Genomic DNA, 18,157 nt, shown 5'->3' with positions numbered 1-18,157 from the left:
GCAACAATGTTTTGAGAATATGTTTGATATCCTAGAGAGTTCAGAGGGGTTATTTCCTTGTTAATGTGTACAGTAATCAATTGTAAAAATATATATATATAAAAATCCTTCCAAGGATGTAGGACATAAGAAAGTGAAGACCTTTTTGATTTAACAAAACAATTTAAGTTATTAGAGCAATTAAAATGTCTGAATTGACTTTATCCATTATACCCAGACATGACAAAGTAGATTTTCTTCTATTCTTGACTGGCCAAGGTTAAGCATTCAACCTCAGGGATAGTTAATATAGTTAGTTATAGTCATTCCTTTTTTTTAATAAATGTTTTTTATGTCATTTATTTCACATTTATTCATCCAAGTTAGACTCTTTAGATATATATTTTTTAAAGGTTTTTATGATTTTCAACTGAATTACAAATACAGGGACGCACTTTACAAACTTACTACGATATCACAGATCATTAGCATGGAACCCAAAATATCCCTGTTCACTCAGAAGAATGACCCCTTGGCCGATGTGCCAGGTTTAGCTGATACTATTACAGTAAATCCCAGCTATCCATTCAACTTGAACTTTGATATGACACACTATTACACTGACTATCATAACAAGCAAGCAAACCCAACCCTAACTCATACTCAATTGTTTTCAATGCAATAGATTGGCAAGTAATAACATTTAATTGGATATGTTGGTTGCATGGTTACCTGATATTTCTGTTTATTCGTTGTCAAATGATAATCAATAAACCTACAGAAGCACTGAGAGAACAAACATCTGAGACAGCTCTAACTATTTGACCACTTTCTGTGTGTGTGTGTGTGTGTGTGTGTGTGTGTGTGTGTGTGTGTGTGTGTGTGTGTGTGTGTGTGTGTGTGTGTGTGTGTGTGTGTGTGTGTGTGTGTGTGTGTGAGAGAGAGAGATGTTACACTAGGTTGGGCAAAGATAACTATTTACTCCACAGCTGTTTTGGGGAAGAGGGGGTTAGGGGTTGAAGCTGGGTCTGGAAGTGTGTGTGTGTGTGGGGGGGGGGGGCTGAGGTGGTATCATGAAATTCGAGGTTAGTTGTACATTGCTAGAAAAGCGTATTTACGAGCCATCAGATAAGAGGGCTTCAGTGATGAGGAAATGCCCAAAGTTTAAGTTTGTTGAAAAGTTCAGATCGATGACCTCTTGATTTAGTCAACTGATCAAGTCTCTAAAGTTTGGTAAGCTATAATTGTATCTTGATCCTTATATGTCTTGATCTCTCCCATTGTTCAGTAGCTCAGAAAGCATCTCTGCATGGAACATTTTCTGAATTCTGAATGTATAGGATGTTACACTCAGACATTGCTTCAAGCCATTCCTTTACACCCTTTATGAGCCATCTCCTTCTCCCCTCTCCTCCCTCTCCTCATTCTTCTGAAATACTGTAACAATCTCAACCACCGCCAAATAGAAGTAGACATTGTGTAAAACGTTTTCTTTCTCTCTCTCCCACTCCCTTTGCTTTCTGTTAACCCCCTACCGCCTCTCCCCTCCCCCACTGCTCCTCTCTATGGTTTCTCTCTCTTCATCTCTCATGCTGGATAACAGCTGGGGTTGCAGAACAAAACCAGCTATGTCATTTCAACTGACGGCCATTCAACATGAAAAAACTAAATAAACCTGTAGTGCATGTTGGCAACATTCTACTCTGCTCTGTCTTTTTTTTACCTCTCTCAAAAGTGCAGTTCCTTTTAAAGATTCAGGACAGATTCATTGTAAAAACATTTCTGGGGCACTATCATCCGCCTGCCCGCCCAACAACCCCCACACCCACCCGTCTCCCTCGTGTAAATATCTCCCTCCATTGTGTAATATTTGTTCATCAACAAGGTTCTGTTCTGTTTCAAGCCAGGTCTGTAACTATTTTACCACTTTCTATGCTATACATGTACAGTATCTATCTGTTAAATATTCTACAATTAAATTATTTGTGCATTTGTAACAGGTTAGGTTCTCTTATCAACACAACGGACATCCTTATCTTTACATATGTCACCAAAAGTAGTCAAAGTCCATTTGAACATGACAACCATATTATGTCATAGGTTCTGTGGTGCTCTGTGCAATTCTAGTGTTGTTTTTGTTGTTGGTGAACTATTTGGTGAATAATACAGTTCTCTTCAAACAAACAGTATAATACATTATTTATGACATTTGTTAGTTTTGAGTTATAGATTCAAACCTAGTACTTAATCTCAGCCTTATTGTGTTTTCAAAACAATAAAAAGTTAGGCTATCCTGGTTTGATGAGGTATATAGCAACCGGCTATACATTATAATCGGCTTATCAGTTTATGGACTATGATGATTTTCACATGTAGAAAATATGAGCTCAGTGTTTTTTTTCTCCAAATGGTTCATTTGTTGCTAGATTGTTTTTGTGTGATGCATGCCATAGCATATTTATGAACTTTCACCAAGTTCTAGACCCCTGTGATTGGGTCTGGCCCTTTACAAAAGTATTTTCAATGTGGGCTGCTCTGAGGTTTGCTTTGCCACTGTTCTTATACTGTTCCCACATAGTTTAAAGTGTAAATAAAACCACACGGGTTCAATTATTTTTAATCAAAGCTGATCTTGCTGTTTATGGCACTCTTCTGTTTTTCTGTCATGGTGTTATCAGTGTTGCCGTGGTGTTGTTGTGTTACTGTGTTATTAGTGTTGTGTTGTTAAGACTACAGATCTTAACAGGTCTGTATCCTTCAACAGATGATGTCGGTGAACATGGTGTCTAACATCAGTCCAGTAGGGGGAGTAAGAGAGACACATTCTGCCACAGTGGGAGGGAGTAAACCCCTGCACCGCTTCATAAGAGGGGAGCCGAAGAGTATTGGGGTGAGACTGGAAAACAGAGAACTGATGTATTCATTGTTAACAAATACTCCAAGATATCATTGCAGACAAAAATGTAAACTTTTACCGTTAATTTAGTGGTAGCACTTTACATTACAGTACAAAATAAAGTGGTAATAGCACGGTAACAGACTACAGTTACTCATAATGAAAACATTATATGCCCAGATACCCCATCATTTATGCGTAAATATATAATTTCTCTGTCTGTTTGGTTAGATTGTAATGCTGTTCATGGGCTCATCACTCTTCCTCTTGGCGATTCCCATGAGAATGGATCCACTGGAGTCCTCTGCGGAGAATTTCACCTCTTTTTGGCTAGGAATCCTTGTATGCATTTCTTGCGTGTGTCTATATAAATCTATCATATTGACGATCCAAATGGCATACCATAACATCTAAATTACAGTAACACATAACAAGGAGTCTTAATGATATCTTTTTCCCATGACAGTTTGTGTTTTTGAATCTATAAACCCACTCTCCCTCCGCTGTTTTGCAGTTCATCATCTGTGGGCTGTTATACGTGTTCACAGAGAAGAATACTTCAAAACAATTGGTGAGTAACATGAATTGGAATTCAGTGTAAAGGCATTACAGATGTAAGATCTTAATTTGATCACCCTGTTTCAGGATAACTTTCCTGCAGGAAATGTAATTATCTTGAGTATAAGACGTTTGGTTTGAATTTTATGACCCCTTTAGGTATATATATATATATATATATAAAAATAAAATAATGATTTTATAAAATATTGAATTTGGACTTTAGTACCAAATCCCAGAGAAACGCATTGAATAACACATTCACAAACGGCAAAAAAGACCGTCAAAAAATAAATCATAAGGAATAAGGCTTTGAAGTATCTGTCCTAAATCTAGGCGATATAAGAAAGTTTGATGATGCTGTGACACACTGCCCCAGACCATGACGGACCCTCCACTTCCAAATCAATCCCACTCCAGAGCACAGGCCTCGGTGTAACGCTCATTCCTTCGATGATAAATGCGAATCCGACCATCATACCTGGTGAGACAAAACTGCGACTCGTCAGTGAAGAGCACTTTTTGCCAGTCCTGTCTGGTCCAGCGACGGTGGGTTTGTGCCCATAGGCGACGTTGTTGCTGGTGATGTCTGGTGAGGACCTGCCTTACAACAGGCCTACAAGCCCTCAGTCCAGCCTCTCTCAGCCTATTGCGGACAGTCTGAGCACTGGAGGGATTGTGCATTCCAGGTGTAACTCGAGCAGTTGTTGTTGCCATCCTGTACCTGTCCCGCAGGTGTGATGTTCGGATGTACCGATGTACCTGTACAGGTGTTGTTACACGTGGTCTGCCACTGCGAGGACATTGCAATTTATTGCCCTGGCCACATCTGCAGTCCTCATGCCTACTTGCAGCATGCCTAAGGCACATTCACGCAGGTGAGCAGGGACCCTGGGCATCTTTCTTATGGTGTTTGCGGTCCAACTAATCCCAAACCATCTGTTGATTGTGGAGGCCAGGTCATCTGATGCAGCACTCCATCACTCTCCTTCTTGGTCAAATAGCCCTTACACAGCCTGGAGGTGTGTTGGGTCATTGGCCTGCTGAAAAACAAATGATAGGATATCTGTCACGGCTTTCTTCTGTTGAAGGAGAGGCGGACAAAAACGCGGCGTGGTTATTGTGATACATCTTTAATCAAGATGAAAATAGAACAATATACAAAAACGTGAAAAAACAAAAACAGCCCTATCTGGTGCAAACAAACACAGAGACAGGAACAATCACCCACAAAACCCAACACAAAACAGGCTACCTAAATATGGCTCCCAATCAGAGACAATGACTAACACCTGCCTCTGATTGAGAACCATATCAGGCCCAAACACAGAAACAGACAAACAAGACATCCAACATAGAATGCCCACTCAGATCACACCCTGACCAAACAAAACATAGAACATACAAAGCAAACTATGGTCAGGGTGTGACAATATCGTATCGTTGCAGAATGCTGTGGTAGCCATGCTGGTAAAGTGAGCCTTGATTTCTAAATAAATCACTGACAGTGTCACCAGCAAAGCACCCCCACACTATCACACCTCCTCCTCCATGCTCCATGCAATGGTCTATTTGCATATAGGCCTACTTCAGCTCTGATCGATTATGCCACGCAGGTCTGTGTAGAGTATGGCTTGTCAATGCAATAGAATCCTACTCCGATGCGTGCCTTGAAAGAGGCTTTGTCACAAAGTGCTTGCTGTTTTTTCACAATTTTCTTTGTTCTCACCCTCCAGGTGACAGCAAGCCTGGCCCTTAGTATCATCTCTATATTGGGGGTCACAGTGGCTTTCTTTGAATTCCTTAAAGGCATCCTGAACATGCAGTTTTACCATTACCGCTATTATTATTCCTACTATGATGACATCACAAACTCTACCAGAGTTGATGTCCCCTGGCGTAAACATCATACGGTAAATGTTGTTGTTGTTGTTTTTGTTGCTGTTGTTGTTGTGAAACTGGATCACTGCTATCTGGAAAAATTATTATTGGGTATTGGGTATCTCTTGGGTATTTGGTTTGTGACAATCTCTTTAAAATCACATCCAGTAAATGGAATAAAGAAAGGATAAACATCTTATAACACAGCTTTAAACTGTAAACTTTCTCATTCTTTCTAAATAAAGAGACCCTTAATCTTGCTCTCTCTCCTGACAGGGCCAGTTGCTCAGCCTTGAGGCTGTATTCATGTATCAGAGCTTAGTGGGAATGGTGTTCCTAATAATGATGACAGCATTTGCCAGGGCTGCCTTGCAGTCCAGTAAGACACAGGTAAAGTACTGTGGCAGTGACAAACCTTATATTTATCCTAGCCTGGGGCTTGTAGACTGTGGTAAGTATGCCAGTGCAATTAATCAAATGCATTTAGATTTTTAAGTGCCCTAAAGAATCTGACATAATCTTATCTGTAAATTATGTTATTACAGTGTATGTTTCAGTGGAGGCTGGTGAGGGGAGGACGACTTATAATAATGGCTGGAACAGAGCAATTGGAATGGCATCAAACACAGAAACCATGTGTTTGATACTATTCCACTCAACCGCTCCAGCCATTATCCCAAGCCTGTCCTCCCCAATTAAGGTGCCACCAACGTCCTGTGGTATGTTTGTACTGTATAGAGTGTACATGATGTTTTTTTGTCTTTCTCTTGCAAGGTGAATGCCTAAGATAAACTCTGTCCTTTTTCTTCTTTACAGGCAATTGTGGTAATGAATAATCTACCATCAGCAGACTGAATGAAGAAAAAGCAAGCCTTTTATGACTGTCTCTGCCATGATGGATGGATAGAAAACTTGCATTTATTGATATAAAATAAATGTATTCAATGTGTAGAACATTTAATTAAATCCGCATATAGAAATTGTCTTTGTATACACTTTACTTTGAAATAAATGTAATAAAATAACACATCCATGTAATACAATAAACAATTAACATGATCATTATATGCCACTCACAGCATTGTCATTTCATAAAACACTGTCAGCTTGTTTACTCATTATTGAAAAATCACTTTTTGCTCAAGTATGAGTAAAGCACTCAGTTAAGTGCATACAAATGTCCACTAGACATTTGTTTTGCTCATCTTGATATAATATCATTGTGTCACGTTCTGACCTTAGTTCCTTTGTTTTGTCTTTGTTTTAGTTGGTCAGGGCATGAGTTGGGTGGGCAGTCTATGTGTGTTTTTCTATGTTGGGGTTTTGAGTTCGGCCTAGTATGGTTCTCAATCAGAGGCAGCTGTCAATCGTTGTCCCTGATTGAGAATCATACTTAGGTAGCCTGGGTTTCACTTTTGGTTTGTGAGTGTTTGGGCCACACGGTACTGTTTCGTTTTTCGTTTTGTTCACATCGTTTATTGTTTTGTATTTCAGTGTTCAGTTCGTTTTGAATAAATCATCATGAACACTTACCACACTGCGCTTCGGTCTGATCCTTCTTCCACCTCTGAATGCCGTTACACATAGTCTTTCTCTTATGCCAGAAACAAGAGCCAGAGAACTCTCTATCACTGCTTTTAGGTTTCTACAAAGGAGGTCACGTCACTCTACACACAATTTATAATGCCTCATTGCCTACTTTAGATATGCGATTTACAAAGACGTTCACTTGTACAGTATAAGACCACTTGAATTAGAGTTTAAGAGAAATCCATCTTAATGATTCATGGTTCATTCATTTCATCATATATCATACAAATCTGAGTCGTCTTCACTTCATCAAACGACATTGCATAATAGACTAATGCCAAAAAGTGCTTTCCCAAATTATTTTAGTGAGAGAGAACATCTGAAAGCATTTCCTTTTCATCAAATGGCTGGTAGCACAGACTATATTACCAAAAGTGTTTTATTCTTATCAAATAATCGTGGCCACGATTGAAATAATTAACATATGGATTATTTACCTGCAACAGAGCAGTCTGACTTAGATGATGTGTCCAGTTGGCTCCTTAATAAAGTCTGCTGTCGTTCCTCCATTTGCAAATAAGTTGCAACAGAGAGAAGAGATCCATCCTGAACTGGTGGGGGTAGTGCCCCAATGTAGATCAATACCAACAGAGACCCCATCATTTCAGTGGAAGGGAATGGAAACAGCAGTCCAACAGTGTACCTTTACCAGGGAAAAGAGAAACCAGGACGGGACTATAAACTGCCAGGACATTTTGTGGGCCAGATAGAGTTTCCCCGGGTTCAGATTTTGTGGAATCACAGTCACAAAATATTTGCTCTATTCTCTGAAAAAATTGTTTCCTCAGCAGGGCCACAGCATGCGCCCCACAGCTTTCATCTAGGTTACAGTGTTTTAATTACTTGTTTTAGTCTAACTCTTTAGAGTGTGGAGTCTTTTTGTTCAATATATGTGAAGAGATCTGTAGGCTAGCTAGACAATTGCAAATATTATGATAATATAAAACATTTTTCAATGATTCTAGAGGGCTTCTGTGCAACAATAAACACATTTCAAACCTGTAGAAATGATTTTGAGTTTCATGCACACACTGGGTATATGCCCGGTTCGTGTGCTAGTCGGAACAAAGGAAACTCTGACATTTCCGATTTGCTTACAGGTTGTAGTTAAACAAGTGCTCGCCTTGGGTGTTGCTATGGTGTCCAGTGAGGTGAGATGAGGCGGGGCATTACCTAGCAAAGACTTATAGATGACCTGAAGACAGTGGGTTTGGCGATGAATATGAAGCGAGGGCCAGCCAATGAGAGCTGGCCCTCGCTTTGGTAACAAAACGGCTTTGGTGACAAAACGGATGGCACTGTGATAGACCACATCCAATTTGCTGAATAGAGTGTAGGAGGCTATTTTGTAAATGACATCGCTGAGGTCAAGGATTGGTAGGATAGTCAGTTTTATGAGGGTATGTTTGGCAGCATGAGTGAAGGATGCTTTGTTGCGAAATAGGAAGCCGATTCTAGATGTAATTTTGGATTGGAGAAGCTTAATGTGAGTCTGGAAGGAGAGTTTACAGTCTAACCAGACACCTAGGTATTTGTAATTGTCCACATATTCTAAGTCAGAACCGTCCAGAGTAGTGATGATGGACGGGCAGGCAGGTGCGGGCAGCGATCGGTTGAAGAGCATGCATTTAGTTTTACTTGCATTTAAGAGCAGTAACCGGCATACCGCTCAGGAAGGAGACGCGTTCTGTCTCCTAGAGATTAACGTACTTTTGTGAGAAAAGTGCAAATCAATCCCAGAACAACAGCACCAGACCTTGTGAAGATGCTGGAGGAAACAGGTACAAAATTATCTATATCCACAGTAAAACGAGTCCAATATTGACATAACCTGAAAGGCCGCTCAGCAAGGAAGAAGCCACTGCTCCAAAAACACCATAAAAAAAGACAGACTACGGTTTGCAACTGCACATGGGGACAAAGATCATACTTTTTGGAGAAATGTCCTCTGGTCTGATGAAACAAAAGTAGAACTGTTTGGCCATAATGACCCTTGTTATGTTTGGAGGAAAAAGGGGGAGGCTTGCAAGCCACAGAACATCATCCCAATCGTGAAGCACGGGGGTGGAAGCATCATGTTGTGGGGGTGCTTTGCTGCAGGAGGGAGTGGTTCACTTCACAAAATAGATGGCATCATGAGGTAGGAAAATTATGTGGATATATTGAAGCAACATCTCAAGACATATCGGTCAGGAAGTTAAAGCTTGGTTGCAATGGGTCTTCCAAATGGACAATGACCCCAAGCATACTTCCAGATTTGTGGAAAAATGGCTTAAGGACAACAAAGTCAAGGTATTGGAGTGGCCATCACAAAGCCCTGACCTCAATTCTATAGAAGATTTGTGGGCAGAACTGGAAAAGGCGTGTGCGAGCAAGGAGGCCTAGAAACATGACTCAGTTACACCAGCTCTGTCAGGAGGAATGGGACAAAATTCACCCAACTTATTGTGGGAAGCTTGTAGAAGGCTACCCAAAATGTTTAACCAGATTTAAACAATTTAAAGGCAATGCTACCTAATACTAGTTGAGTGTTTGTAAACTTCTGACCCACTGGGAATGTGATGAAAGAAATAAAAGCTGAAATAAATCACTCTACTATTATTCTGACATTTCACATTCTTAAAATAAAGTGGTGATCTAACTGACCGTTTTTACAAGGATTAAATGTCTGGAATTGTGGAAAACTGAGTTTAAATGTATTTGGCTAAGGTGTATGTAAACTTCCGACTTCAACTGTATATACTATACAATATGTGCTCCCTACTCGCGCAGCGGTCTAAGGCACTGCATCGCAGTGCTAGAGGCATCACTACAGTTCAATTCTGAGGCTGTATCACAACCGGATGTGATCGGGAGTCCCATGGGGCGGCGCACAATTGCCCCAGCGTCAAATTTAACGGCTCTTTTCTTGATTTTGATCATTAGCAGGTAATGGCCTAATTCTGCTCTGCATGCATTATTTGGTGTTTTACTTCGTACACAGGGGATATTTTTGCAGAATTCGGCATGCAGAGTCTGAATTTGGTGTTAGTCCCATTTTGTGAATTGTCGGTTGGTGAGTGGACCCCAGACCTCACAACCATAAAGGGCAATGTGTTCTATAACTGATTCAAGTATTGTTAGCCAGAACCTAATTGGTATGTCAAATTTTCTGTTCCTTTTGATGGCATAGAAGGCCTTTCTTGTCTTGTGTCTCAGCTCGTTCACAGCTTTATGGAAGTTGCCTGTGTTGCTTATGTTTAGGCTGAGGTATGTATAGTTTGTTTTGTGCTCTAGGGCAATGGTGTCTAGATGGAAATTGTATTTGTGGTCCTGGCCCTGTTTACTGTCTCTCTCTCCCTCCCTCCCTCCGCTGAGACTAATACTGTGTTCAAAACAGCTGGGAACTTGGAAATCTCAGACTTCTGACTTCAGTGTTTTCAAGACGACTGGGAAAAATAGGAAAGGAAACTCAAGTATCTTTCTAGAGCCCTGACTTTCCGACCTGAAGATCACTGACTTCAAATCAAACTTTATTTGTCACGCGTCGAATACAACCTTACCGAGGAATGTTTACATACAAGCCAACAGTGCAGTTCAAGAAGGAGTTAAGAAAATATTTACCAAATAAACTAAAGTAAAAAATAATAAAGTAACACAGTAAAATAACAATAACGAGGTTATATACACAGGGAACCGCCTCATTATTGTTATTTTATTATGTACATTTTTCATTCTTTTTTTACTTTAGTTTATTTGGTAAATATTTTCTTAACTCATGATTCGGTCTTGTTTTTATTCCAAGTTTCCATTTGTCTTGAAAGCACCTTAACCATCAGTCCAGTAAAATAAAAAAGCTAATTATTTCAATTTATGCTCAGCTATGCTTTGCAAGTGATACACAAACTGATCTATTTTGTTATCAAAGCTCGAGTTTTGAAAGATAATATGATCTGAGAATACAATATTGGTAGGCCAGCTTTATAGCCAATATGCTGTGATAATGTATTAGGACTACTGCACAAACTTCATTCCTACAGAACTGTTTTTGTTAAGTTAATGTTACATTTTTGTTATGTCATGTTTAAAAAAAACAAAGGTTGAGACGAGCATGCAAATGCTGATTGGCTGACAGCCATGATATATCAGACAGTATACCACGGGTATGACAAAACATTTATTTTACTGCTCTAATTACGTTGGTAACCAGTTAAAATAGCAATAAGGTACTTCTGAAGTTTGTGGTATATGGCCAATATACCAGAGCTTGGGGCTGTTACCAGGCACTCAGCATTGCGTCGTGCGTAAGAACAGCCCTTAGCCATGGTATATTGACCATATACCACACCCCATCGGCCCAGAATATCATTGTGTTTGTCTGGTGTGGGCACCAGGTAGGCTAGAGGTTAGTCAGCAGTTCCAGGATTGCCAGTTCAAATCTTAAGTCAGTGAGTGAACTGTCAACTGGAGGGTTGCTGCCAACATCCAGTATCAGTTGCAACCAATGACATACATTGTGTGTACAAAATATTTTTTCCATAAGCAAAAATATTGTATTTTCAGCTGTTTGAAGCTGGTGTACAAAACTGAAAATAAAAGATGCAAAAAACGAAACTGAAGAACAGGAAGCAAATAAATCACACACATAGAACAAATCTATGCTTCTTAGATGTAATTTCAATGAGAATGAGAGATTTATAGCTCACATGTCTATGTGAATTTGGTCAGGTCCCCCAAAGATTTAACAACTTCTTAGGGATAGCCCCCTTTTTTTCAATTTTAGCCTAAAATGACATATCCAAATCTAACTGCCTGTAGCTCAGGCCCTGAAGCAAGAATATGTATATTCTTGGTACCATTTGAAAGGAAACACTTTGAAGACTTTTGAACACTTTGAACACTTTTTTGTGGAAATGTGAATTGAATGTAGGAGAATATAACACAATAGATCTGGTAGAAGAAAATACAAAGAAAAACCACAACATTTACCCCCACTTTTTTCTACCACCATCTTTGAAATGCAACAACAGGAAAGTCCCAATTCTAGCTATCACTCTAATTCCAATGGTGTCCACAAGGTGGCAGCATTGTATGTGCAAAGTTTCAGACAGATAACTTGACGTATGAGCAAACTACATTCATTTTGAATTTTACCTTTATGTTACTAGGCAAGTCAGTTAAGAACAAATTCTTATTTTCAATGACGGCCTAGTGGGTTAACTGCCTGTTCAGGGGCAGAACGACAGATTTGTACCTTGTCAGCTCGGGGATTCGAACTTGTAACCTTTCAGGTTACTAGTCCAACGCTCTAACCACTAGGCTACCCTGCCGCTACATGACATTTAGTGTGAAGTCACCCAGGTACATTTGGGCAAATCGTGAAGGAGACATTTGCATTCATATTAAATTTTTCTGCAAGAATATCGTCAAATCTGTATACTTGGACTTTGATTTAGCTTTTCCAGTAGTAGTAGCCATATTATAAGTTCAACATTTGCAAAACAACCAGTTTTCATTACTGTCGCACAAGGTTAGCAGTTACATTTTGCGACAGATACAGGGTTTCTGTAAACTCCCGTAAAGCCCAGCTCATTGGCTATCTAGCTATCTTTGTTTGACCCCGATTGGTGCTTATTTGACAAAGTTAGAGTCGATCAAGTGAAGACCGCCCGCGTCATTGGCGTGCCATGAAGATGTCGCTCTCTGACCAAATTTGGTGTCCTATAGGATATACTACACCCCTAATGATATAGTCAAATCTGGTTATGTTCCTGGATCTCTGAGGAATACATACGGACATGATTTGACTGGTTGAAACAACGTTTAGCGTTAGATTTTCACAGATTCCTTCTTTGCAAATTGAACAAGTGGAAATACAAAATCGATGCATGCTATATGGACCTTTTTAGGATATGAAAAATGATTTTATCTAACAAACAACACTTCATGTTATCTCTGGGATCCTTTGGATGATAAATCAGAGCAAGATTTCCGAATGTAAGTACGCATTTCACCTTCAGAGGTGAATTTATCAAACCTATCGTGGTGAAAAAAGTGTTGTGTTGTTAGGAGCTCTCCTCAAACAATAGCATGGCATTATTTCGCAGTAATAAGAGAATTCGCTGGATTTAACTGTAAATTGGACAGTGCAGTTATATTAACATGAATTTAAGCTTTCAGCAGATATAAGACACTTATATGTACCGACATTTGTTGTTTCTCTAAAATCTGTGATCGTGACACAAGGCGCTGCATTATTTACAACTGTCCATGGACGGGACGCAGATCCCTAAGATCTTGTACACTGCCAATGATGAAGTCTGTAAAAAGACTTAGATAAGTGCATGTGACATATGAAAAACATTAACTATTCTATGGTAAAATATATACACACACTAACTGTAAAAAAACATTAGGTACACCTGCTCTTTCCATGACATAGACTGACCAGGTGAATGCTATGATCCCTTATTGATGTATCCTGTTAAATCCACTTCAATCAGTGTAGATGAAGGGGAAGAGTCAGATTAAATAATGATTCACCTCGTCAGATTGGGTTTGTGTGCCATTCAGAGGGTGAATGGGCAAGACAAAATATTTAAGTGCCTTTGAAAGGGGTATGGTAGTAGGTGCCAGGCACACCGGTTTGAGTGTGTCAAGAACTGCAACACTGCTGTGTTTTTCACGCTCGGAAGTTTCCCATGTGTATCAAGAATGGTCCATCACCCAAAGGACATCCAGCCAACAGCATGGCCAGTAGTTGAAAATGGGTCATTGATGAAAGAGGACAAAGGAGGCTGACACGAATTGTGCAGAGCAAGTGACGGGCTACAGTTAGTCAACTGACAGCCCATGAAAACATTGGTGCCCAAAGACCCATAGAAGAATGCACAACTTGCCGTACTTTTACACGAATTGGGTATGTCAACCGACAACCTTAAAGTGTTCCACTTCTTTCAGCAAAAAACAAGAAACTGAGGTTGCAGACTAAGGAACGGAAACACAGAATACTGGAGAATTGGAAACACATTGCCTGGTCTAGTGAATCGCAGTTCCTGCTGTTTCATGCTGATGTGAGGACTAGGGTATGGAGAAAACCACGAGTACATGCATTAATCATGCCAACATTGCAGGGTAGTGGTGTTGGTGTGGGGTGAGTTTTCATAGCACACATTAGGCCCCTTGATAAAAGTGGAGCTACATTTGAATGCCACAGGATAGCTAAACATCATTACCAATTAGGTGCATCCCTTCATGGCAGCAGTGTATAAATCTGTGAATTAATTTTTCCCCAGCAGGATAATGCCCCATGCCACAAGGCTAGGATTGTCCAGGAATGGTTCTCACGAACATGACAGTGAATTCAACTTACTGCAGTGGCCTGTCCAATCACCAGATCTCAATCCAATTGAGCATCTGTGGGATGAGATGGAACAAGCTATTTGGAGTGGAGATCCACTACCAGCCAACTTGACACAACTGTGGGAAGCAATGGAGTCAACTAGGGCCAGCATCCCTGTGGAACGCTTTCGACACCTTGTAGAGTCCATGCCCTGACGAATTGAGACTGTTCTGAGGGCAAAATGGGGTGCAACTCAATATTAGGAAGGTGTTCCTGATCTGGGGTATGCGGATGTCTGGAGAACCTTTCATCCCTCCAACAGAGTTCACTTTTTTTCTCTGCACCTCATGGATGTCAGACTAGAATAGATTACTTTTTTATGCCGAGGACGTCTTTGCAGTCTGTTTTATCCGCTAGGATAGGAAGCATAGTCATATCTGATCATGCTGAGGTGATCCTGGACATAAAACCCAACGGGGCATTCAATCGGTCAAGACATTGGAGTTTGAATACAACCATTCTTGAAGACCATACATTCACATCATATTTTATTACAGAGTTTAAGGCATTTTCTCTATTAACTCTGAATCAACAGATAACCCCTCGCTCCTTTGGGAAACCTGTAAAGCGTACACCAGGGTCTGATTATGTCATACACAGCCACTAAGAGACGGAAAAAGCGTGAAAAGCAAAAAACGTTAGAGGGTGAATTAGGAACTAAAGAGAAGAACTACATTAAAACTCCCACTCCTGCCCTATTAAAGGAAATATCAGTCCTTAGATCAATGTTGGACGCTGAAAAGAAAATGAGATTTGTCAAAAGCTATATGAACATGGCGATAAGCCAGGGAAGTACTTGGCATACCTAGCTAAAAAGAGAGCTGTCTCTCAGTCAATTGCTACTATTACTGATTCTGATGGCAAGCATTTATATGAAAATAAATTGATAAATTATTCATTTAAGAAATTGTATACAAACCTTTATGCCTCAGAACTGCCAAAGGATGCACCCAAATTAATGGAGAACTTATTTTCTAAGATTGAGCTCCCTACTATCTCCGAAGAACAGGTCTCTCCTTAATGCCCCTATTACAGAGGAAGAGATCATGTTCGCGATTAAGAATCTGCAAAATGGTACGGCCCCAGGACCACACGGGTTTTGTAGTGAGTTCTATAAAGAGTTTAACCACTCATTTTCAAATGATCAGCTCCCTCAAACGCTGAGAGAAGCCAACATATCACTTATTCTCAAAAGGGGAAATGTCCAGAGTCTTGTTCCTCGTACAGATCAATTTTCCTTCTGAATGTGGATAGAAAATAGCTTTCTAAAATTCTAGCCACAATATTAGAGGACTCACTGCCACTAATTGTGAAAGGAGACCAAACTGGCTTCATTAAGGGCCGTAAGTCATGCAACAATGTCAGGCGGCTTCTTAATGTAATTCAAGCCTACCAACAAAGTGCTATGGATGGTCTTGTGCTCTCCCTAGATGCTGAAAAAGCATTTGATCGTGTGGAGTGGTCTTACCTAATTCTTTGCTCTAAATAAATTTGGTCTAGGGGACAACTTTATAAAATGGGTGAAGGTTTTATATGATGATCCTCAGGCTGCTGTCCTTACTAATGGGCTAAGGTCAAATAGCTTCTCTATACACAGAGGTACCAGTCAGGGCTGTCCTTTGTCCCCTCTCCTATTTGCACTCGTTATGGAACCACTGGCCGAGGCCTGCTATACAGGGGCTGCTCACTGGTGATGGTCACCATAAAATAAGCTTGTATGCTGATGATGTCCTGATATTCTAGTCCCGAGACTTCAATTACATCTCTTATTAATATTATTGAATTATTCAGCGAATTCTCAGGCTACAAGATTAACTTAACTAAATCAGAGGCTATGCCACTTGATAACCTCCACTCTGTACCTAATACTTCTCCCCCATTCCCTTTTAAATGGTCTCCCTCAGGTTTCATGTATCTGGGTATATTTGTAACTACTAAATTCCAGCAAATGTACAAAGCCAATTTTGTTCCCTTGTTTGATACAATAAGACAGGATCTGGAGCGCTGGAATTCTCTCCCGATTTCATGGTTGGGTAGAATATCCCTCTTGAAAATGAACATTTTACCTAGACTACTTTACCCAATCCAAATGATCCCAGTATTACTCTCCAATAAGGTAATAAAGGATGTAAATGGATGGATAAATTCCTTTATATGGAGTAAACGCAAGCCAAGACTTAAGATGGCAATATTGCAGCTGCCAAGTTCTATGGGCGGCTTGGACCTGCCCAATATCAGGTTCTATCAGTGGTGTGCCCACTTATGTTGTATTTCTGACTGGATCACACATGATGACTCCTCTATTTGGTTAGACATTGAGACTTCTCTTTCAAAATACCCCTTACAGGATATTTTAATTTTCAGAAGTTTTAAGTCTGTAGAAGATTACTGCAATAATCCCATTACACTTAACACACTCAAAGTATGGAGGTCAGTTCCAACACTTCCTGGGAAGGTCCAAACTAAACACTGCTCTTACCCCAATTCTTAACAACCCAGATTTTAGTCCAGGATTGCCGGATGCTGGCTTTAACTTTTGGCTTAATAAGGGCATACGCAGACTAAATGACTTATTTGCTGATAAGATTTTATTGTCATTTGGGCAGATGGTCGAGAAATATCGACTCCCAAAGCAGGACTTTTTCCGCTTCCTACAAGTAAGACATTATATTCTGAAGAGCAGCACCTTAATTGGTAACCCTGATATGTCTGTCATTGAAAGAATGCTTTTTTCCCACAAAGTAAAATATCTGTAAATCTGTTTTATGATGCTTTTAAGGTCCTTTTCTGCTGTCAATACACAGAGAGTGAAACAAGTGTGGGAGAAAGAATTGTCTGTTACTATTGACGAAGAGATGTGGGAGGACATTTGGAGATATGCTAAAACAATATCTATATGTAATCGTACTAGAGCAATCCAATTAAGAATAATACACAGATTGCATATATCCCCAAATCACAGACATGCTTTTAGCCCCACTTCCTCTTCTCCTCAGTGTCTTAAATGCAAAACGGATACAGGCACCCTAACACATTGTTTATGGTCATGTACCAAAATACAAAGATACTGGTCTGGTGTTCTGCAAGAAATTGAAAAGATCCTAGGGGTTGATCTAGAATTGGACCCAGTTTCTTTACTGTTGGGTCTCCCTAGTAGCCATGTTACTTCTGTGGGTAAGAGGATGCTTTACAACATCCTTACCTTCGCAGCGAGGAAAAACATCCTTTTACAGTGGATTAGTGATAAGGTTCCTTCTATTAAAGATTGGCATAAGATACTATTTGAATGGGTGCCTCTGGAATATCTGACATGTATGTACATTGCATTCTAAAACAGACCAGTTCTACAAAGTATGGGAACCTTATCTAAATTACCTAGAACCTGAGGTATCCGCTATTATGCTGCAAGGATTCTCTTAGAATGGTGGGGATCTATGTATTTCAGAACTACACTGTACGTTCCATGTGTGGAACCTAACTTCTTGGTTTAAAATGAGCTTTTTTGTTTAATTTCTGTTTGTCAGTTTGTTTAAAATGGATGTATTGAGAGACGCAATGATGGGGATGGGGTGAGAGAAGCACCGAGCTGGAAGAGGAAAATGGTGTACGTATGTATGGGTATGTACGTATTTCTATGTATATGCATATATATATATATACACACACACGCAGGTATGTGTAAGTGAGTGCTGTTTTTTCTTTTCTTTTTGCTTTGTCTCTGTTGTTGTATCTCTTAATATGGGTGAAAATGGCAAAATTCCAATAAAAAGTTACAAAAAAAAAAGAGGGAAGGTGGTTCCTAATGTTTTGCACACTCAGTGTAAAATATATATAAGATGTATCTCCTGTCATTCGTTGTGCCCTTGAGCAAG

At 39.9% G+C, this 18,157-nt stretch overlaps 1 protein-coding gene across 2 annotated transcripts; it reads left to right on the top strand.

Annotated features, from left to right (window-relative positions):
- Positions 1-1,105: 1,105 nt before the first annotated feature.
- On the top strand, positions 1,106-6,846 carry LOC115112665 (uncharacterized). 2 transcript variants are annotated; one of them, XM_029639695.2, is made up of 7 exons: positions 1,106-1,212; positions 2,744-2,869; positions 3,107-3,217; positions 3,390-3,446; positions 5,170-5,346; positions 5,591-5,704; positions 6,131-6,846. In XM_029639695.2, the coding sequence occupies exons 2-7, from the start codon at positions 2,744-2,746 to the stop codon at positions 6,167-6,169; spliced, it is 624 nt and encodes a 207-aa protein (XP_029495555.1). In that variant the 5' UTR covers positions 1,106-1,212; the 3' UTR covers positions 6,170-6,846. The 2 variants fall into 2 exon arrangements, with proteins under 2 accessions (XP_029495555.1, XP_029495552.1); XM_029639692.2 differs by lacking the exon at positions 1,106-1,212 and adding an exon at positions 1,778-1,886.
- The last annotated feature ends 11,311 nt before the right edge of the window (positions 6,847-18,157 follow it).

This window comes from Oncorhynchus nerka, linkage group LG28 (genome assembly GCF_034236695.1).
Source record: "Oncorhynchus nerka isolate Pitt River linkage group LG28, Oner_Uvic_2.0, whole genome shotgun sequence".
Classification (NCBI taxonomy): Eukaryota; Metazoa; Chordata; class Actinopteri; order Salmoniformes; family Salmonidae; genus Oncorhynchus; species Oncorhynchus nerka.
The sequence above is the reverse complement of the archived record's forward strand: the minus strand, read 5'-3'. Positions and strand labels throughout refer to the sequence as shown.

Excerpts from the sequence above, each read along its gene's own strand:
- LOC115112665 (XM_029639695.2), top strand. The coding sequence starts at position 2,744 with ATGATGTCGGTGAACATGGTGTCTAACATCAGTCCAGTAGGGGGAGTA. Across the intron at positions 2,870-3,106 it reads GGGAGCCGAAGAGTATTGGG|ATTGTAATGCTGTTCATGGG; the intron begins GTGAGACTGGAA and ends CTGTTTGGTTAG. Across the intron at positions 3,218-3,389 it reads CTTTTTGGCTAGGAATCCTT|TTCATCATCTGTGGGCTGTT; the intron begins GTATGCATTTCT and ends GCTGTTTTGCAG.